At 37.9% G+C, this 6,563-nt stretch overlaps 1 protein-coding gene across 1 annotated transcript in view; it reads left to right on the top strand.

Annotated features, from left to right (window-relative positions):
* The first annotated feature begins 1,947 nt into the window (after positions 1-1,947).
* Positions 1,948-6,563, top strand: part of GOLPH3 (golgi phosphoprotein 3) — a 17,092-nt gene continuing 12,476 nt past the window's right edge. The window contains exon 1 of the mRNA XM_014587814.2: positions 1,948-2,102. Coding sequence (XP_014443300.1) covers positions 2,022-2,102 — 81 coding nt within the window. The 5' untranslated portion in view covers positions 1,948-2,021. The remainder of the gene's footprint in view (positions 2,103-6,563) is intronic.

Below are 6,563 nucleotides of genomic sequence, written 5' to 3'. Positions count from 1 at the left end.
ATTTCATAGCCTTAATTTGATTAGACTCCTAATAGTTATTACTCCTAATAGTTTAAAAGGATTCCTTCAAATCCAATCAGTGTTCCCTACCTCACATTTAAATTGGCCTTTTTAAACTGATATTTTTGTTTATCTCCGTATAGCTCCCCTAATCTAAATTCTCATTTTCTCAGAGCTCTCACTCTCAGGAGTGGTAGCTTCATGAGGCTAATTTAAGTCCCTGCGATCGTAATGAAGCGCCATGGACCTTAATGGTCATACGTCTTCTGAAATATGGGTCAACCACTCTGACCTGGCAAAGTACCAGGGCAGAACCTTGGGAAAGTATCAGATCTGAGGGTTCAGATTTCCCTACTCCAGGGTCCTCCATTCTTCAGAGATCTGATTGTCCTGCTTTTACTATCAAAATTATATTTTCTGAGTCTTAACTAGAATAATTTACAGCTTCTGCTTTCTTATGAGAGTTAGATATTTTAAACTGATAGCTGGCAACCCTGCTGTTAAAGCTCGTGGCTTTGTAACTTGGACAACTCCAGGTATTTGCTCCGAAAGAGTGCTCTGACTTCACCTGCTTGATTAACTACCAGTCCCAGGTCTGTAGGCATCTGTCTACCTCCTTAGGTCTGGCATTTCTGATCATTTTACTGTTATTCAAAATTTTAGGCATATACTCATCCTTTCTGTTCATGGATCCACATGTGTTTTTCTATTTTTCCAGAATTAGCCTTTTTTTTTTTTAAAAAAAAAAAAAAGAAAAAAAGATACTTGCTATTAGGCATGTGCATTTGCTGGAAACAGAGAGAGACAGAAAGTGAGAAATCACCCACTGGGGAGATGGTGACGCTGCAGTTCCTTCTCCTCCACTCTCCTCTATGGATTTTGGGCACCCCCACATGTGCCTGGTGGGTTTTAAGCTGTCGGGTCCAGGACTTGAACCGTGGGTGACTGCATGGGAGTCCAGTGATGTTTCCATTATGCCATCTGCTGGTTCCTAACCTTGTATTTTAATTATAACAGCAATGACCAAACGAATGGTCTAATTCTTTTTTTTTTTTGGAGAGGTTTTTGCTATAGGGCGTGTGCTCTCGCCAGACAGACAGAGAGATAGAAAGTGAGAAATCACCCCCTGGGGGGGGGGGGGGGCCACACCACCCTTCTCCATTCTCTTCTCGGGATTTTGAGCCTGCACACACACACATGCCCAGAGTGAGTTTCAAGCCACCAGGTCTAGGACTTGAACCACAGTGAGACATGTGGAAGTCCAGTGCCATAACCACTGTACCACCTGCTAGAATGGTCTAATTCTAAATTTTCTTTTTTTTTTTTTTTTGAGAGGTTTTTGCTATAGGGCGCGTGTGCCAGACAGATAGAGACAGACAGAGAGACAGAAAGCAAGAGATCACCCCCCGGGGGGATGGCCACGCCACAATCCCTTCTCCTCCATTCTCCTCTCGGGATCTTGGGCACGCACGCACACGCGCCCGGTGTGAGTTTAAGCCACCAGGTCCAGGACTCGAACCACGGTCAACTACGTGGGAGTCCAGTGACATAGCCATTACGCTATCTGCTGGTCCAAGAATGGTCTAATTCTAAATAGGCTGTATTTATAGGCTTTCTTAAGCTTCTTGCCTACATATACTAATAGTAAGCCTCTACAGTCTGAAGTCTGAGTGTTCCCTGGAACTTGTGATTTGAGTCTAATAAACACTTAGTTTAGTCTCAAGTTTAGAATGGGCTTCTTATATTTCTGAACCTCTGACCTCGAAAATTGTTAATCTGTATGGAAAGATAAGTAGTGAGAAGCCATAAGCCCCATAACCCTAGGTTAGTAATGTATATTACTTTTTCAGTATTGTATTATGGCAAAGCATCAGAACTAAAAGGTACCATAAATTATTTTGCCTGAAAATATTTCTGTTTTTGACTCTGAATTCAAGGTAAATTAGCTTTTTTCTTTTTCTTTTAAATAGGGTTACACATCATTCTGGAATGACTGTATATCATCTGGATTACGTGGCTGTATGTTAATTGAACTAGCATTGAGAGGAAGGTTACAACTAGAGGCTTGTGGAATGAGACGGAAAAGTCTGTTAACGAGAAAGGTAAGTTGTGTGTGGAATAGCATCTGTTTTAGAGAATTTGCTACGTAAAAAATGTACTAATAACTTTCAAACATTAAAGGAAGTTGACTTTAAAGTTGTCTTTATTGAATTGTGTTTTAATATCTTTTGAATTCTTGATTTCCTGGTTCTTTGTACATATGAAGGGGTCTTCAGAAAGTTTATAGAAAAAGCATTTATGAAAAGCTCATTGATTTCGCTTTTTTTTTTGGCACCAAAATAAGTATATACTTTAATTTTATTTTTCAGGAACTTTTTGAAGTCCCTTAAGATAATGAGTAATGTAATTCATTACATTTATTTTTAGGATCACTGCATCTTACCTATTCAAAAAGACTCCAAACTTCATTTGCTACTTCTGAAAGCCATAATTTTGAAAGACTTGACAAACTTATAAGGGGAGAAAAAAACCCTTAAATGTTATGGTGCAAGTTAACTACCCATAAGCTATTGATCTTTTTATTTCTGATCTTTGTCTTCTCCACTGTGAAGGTCTCTGTAGATGTTTAGGTGGTAAAATTAGAGGTATTATTGGTTAATTTTTAGAATTTTAACTTCAACCATAATCTCAAGTATTCAAGACTATCTCTCTCTCACTCATATGTTTCTTAGGAGCATGATGTCTCAAAAGTATTTTTTCTTTAATACAATCCCTTGAAGAATCTGAAAATATAACCTAAAATTTGGAACTTGTTTTGGTTGATAAGCTTAAGAGAGCAATAATCCAGTAGGAAAGAAAGCCATTAAAGTATTCTTGAAAAGTTATAGGCAAAAAGTAGACATATATTAGAAAATATTCCACATAGGAATATTTTAAAAATAAAGCCTAGTCATTTAAAGTTAAGTGTGCTGGTATGAGATTAGTGAAAAAAAGTTACTGTTTTCGATATCTGTATTATGAAGAATAATTTTTTTTAAGAGATTTTTGCAGTAGGGTGTGTGCCCTCACTTCCGAGACAGAGACAGTGAGAAAGAAAGCGAAAAATCACCCTTGTGGGGGGATGGCCACGCTGCAGTTCTCTTCCAATTTCCTCTCTGGGTTTAGGGCACATATGCACAAGTGCCTGGCTTGAGTTTTCAGCTGCTGGATCCAGGACTTGAACTGCTGAATGGGCGTCCAGCAACATAACAATTATGACATCTGCTGGCCTAGAAGAAGAAAATATTTTTTATTAAATATTATCATGCAACTATAGTGACTTTTGGGGGTGGGAACCTTAGAAAGCTGCCATTGTAGTTCTTAATAAATTACATAGGTTACTAGTAGTTATAGAATTATAGTTTTTCTTGTTATTGGGTCCTGACATATTTCAAGCCACCGAGTCTGGGACACAGACTTTGGTCGGTCATGTGAGAGTCCAGCGATCATTATACCATCTCCTGGTCCCCCAAGGTGATATATCTTGAGATTTTTAATTTCATCTGCAGAGGTCTTTTTTCCAAAGAGTGGACGCTTTTTGGGGGTCCACCATTTAACTATCATTCTCTTAGATTTTTTTTTTTTGTACCTACTTCCATATTTTAAGTAAGCTTGTATTGCTGACTCTTGACTTATCAGTTAGAGGCATTGCTTTTTATTAGAGTAGATGAATATTTAGGTCTCTTATATACTACCTTCTTTCTTCCAGATCTTTCTAATTATGCCATATATTTTTGGTAGTAAATTTTTTTTAATGTTATTACAATTATATTGGTACTATGCTTTTTTTTCCTGTAGGTTTTTGTTTTCTAGAGTAATTTTTTTCCAGTTTTCTTTTTTTCTTAAATGCCGCATCTCAGAAAAGTTATTATTTCCAAATGTTCAGATATATCACATTTGACAGTCTGGACTTGTCTTCTCTGCTCCTTATGCATAGCTGTTATCCTGGGGCATCCTGGGACAGTTTTATTGCATTCAACTCCCTGATTCCCAGATTTTCTATTCTCTCTTTGGGATGAACCTGTTTCTTACTTTGTATGTCTGAAAATACCTTTGTTATAACTTACTTTGACTTGATGACTTGGCTGAGAATAGATAGATTTTTTTTTTTTCAGTTATTTGAAGGCATTTCCTGTTGTCATCTGCTATACAGAATTACTGTTATTTTGGTGTGCTTCTGATTTCTATTCTTTTTATGATATTTGGTTTTTCCTCTCTCAAAGCATTTGGAATCTTTTGTTATTTCTTTTGTATCCTTAAAATTATATGATATACTTCAATGTGGGTTATTTTTACTTCAGTATGCATGGGTTCTTTTGATCTAGAAATGTGTATTTTTTGGTTTAGGGAATTTTTCTTGTATTTTTGGTGTCTTTTGTCCTCCATTTTTCTTCCTTTCTTTTTTTTTAAAAATATTTAACTTTATATATTTACTTATTTTAATTTGACCAGAGAGGGACAAAGTGAGGCGGGGAGGAGTGAGAAGTCACCAGGTCCAGGACTAGAACTGCAGTCAGCCATGTGGGAGTCCAGCGGCCTTAACCACCATGCCACCTACTGGCCCCCGTCCTTCATTTTTCTATAACTCTGTAAGTTAGTGAACTTCTTGGCTAGTGGCTTGAAAAACAAGTTGGGCACAAGTGCATGCATGCTCATATGGTGAAGAAATGGGATTGTACAGTGAACATACTCCACTAGGAAGTGCTTTCTCCCTCTTCCTCTTGCTCTGTCTCTGAAGTACACATACCCTTTGGCTTATAAACAAAAAGTAAAAAAGATACATCTTTTAGGAAGATTGTTGAGAAATAGTTGAACAGGGCTAAAACTGGTTCAGGGAAATTAGTTAAAAACTTTAAATTAATCTAAGTGAGAGCTAATCAGATCAGATCAGCTCCATGGCCTAGCACTTAAGGCAGCTGGATCCCATGAACAGCCGTGCAGTTAGTGCCTGCCCCTGTGTCTTGAATGCTGGGCATACATGCTCAAGGTTCTGACAGGATGGAGAAATGGAAGAGAAAGGATTTTGCCATGACAATGTCACACTGGGGGATGCTTTCTCCCTCTCCCTCTCTCTCTTTTTTTTTTTTTGAGAGGTTTTTGCTATAGGTAGCGTGCGCTCCCCAGACAGACAGAGAGAGACAGAGAGACAGAAAGCGAGAAATCACCCCCCAGGGGGGATGGCCACGCCGCAATCCCTTCTCCTCCATTCTCTTCTTGGGATCTTGGGCACGCACGCATACGCGCCCAGTGTGAGTTTTAAGCCACCGGGTCCAGGACGTGAACCGCGGTCGACTACATGGGAGTCCAGCGACATAGCCATTACGCCAACTGCTGGTCCCATCCCTCTCCCTCTCTTTTTGTCTCTTGCTGGCAGGTGCATGCATCCTCTGGCAAAATTAAAAAAAAAAAAAAAGATGACGACAACCAGGTTAGGTAGACTAGAATAATGGGAAAGGTGATTGAAGAAAGAATTAACATTTGGGAGAGATTTAAGAGACAGAATTTTAAAAAAAAGAGATGATCCACTTATACCCAGGTTATTGTGACCTTGTGAAATCTGTTACAAAAAAGTGAGTATATGAAGTGGAGATTGAGACCAAATTGCAGCGAATAAGGAGAAGCTAAGTGGTAGCATGATCACAATACACAGACACATAACTTTTTCTATACAGTTCTGCATTCTTTTTTCTTGCTTTCTTTCACCCTCTACTGAAAGCATGTTCTAGAATAGGATTGTCTAATGGAACCTTCTTTGGTGACAATGTTCTGTTTGTACTCTCCAGTGTGTTAGCCACTAGCCTTATGTGTCTATGAGACTGATACTTGAGTGCTTGGAAAGTGACTAGTGTAGGTTGAAACAATGTAAATTAAAGCAGCATTAGATTTTTGAAGTATTATAAAATAGCTGAGTATTTCAATTTTAAAATGATTATTGTGTGTTAATATTTTGGCTATATTTTGTTAAATCAAGTATATTAAAATTACTTTCACTGTTTTCCTTTTTTTTAAACTTTTTTTTTAAGGATTAATTTTATTTAACTTTTATTTCTTTACTTACTTATTTTAATTTGACCAGAGAGGGACAAAGTGAGAGAGAGAGAGAGAGGAAGTGAGAAAGCAAGCCATCAGGTCTGGACCTCGAACTGCTGTCAGCCATGTGGGAGTCCAGCTCCCTTAACCACTACGCTACCTGCCGGACCCACTGTTTTCCTTTATAAATACAAATTATTGGGTTGTTCAAAAAGTCATAATGCATTTTTGCATAGTAAAAAAGTCATGACTTCTCTGACAACTTAATAATAGAAAATATGAAGCTTACATTGTGATTCCTGTATTTACATTCAATTTGGTATTAGAGAAGTTTAACTAGAAATTGATTCCTTAGCCAACAACATGAATGAAGGCTGTAGGCTCCCAGTATTTGGCTAACAGTATAGCATTTTACTTTCTCATACCTACTTCTAAAGTTTTCTATTCTTCCATCGAGCTCTTTCCAGTATGGTTTTTTTTTTGGGGGGGGGGAG

Source organism: Tupaia chinensis, unplaced genomic scaffold (assembly GCF_000334495.1).
Source record: "Tupaia chinensis unplaced genomic scaffold, TupChi_1.0 Scaffold000237_1, whole genome shotgun sequence".
Lineage (NCBI taxonomy): Eukaryota > Metazoa > Chordata > Mammalia > Scandentia > Tupaiidae > Tupaia > Tupaia belangeri.
Note: the sequence above shows the minus strand (reverse complement) of the source record. Positions and strands in the feature narration are given on the sequence as shown.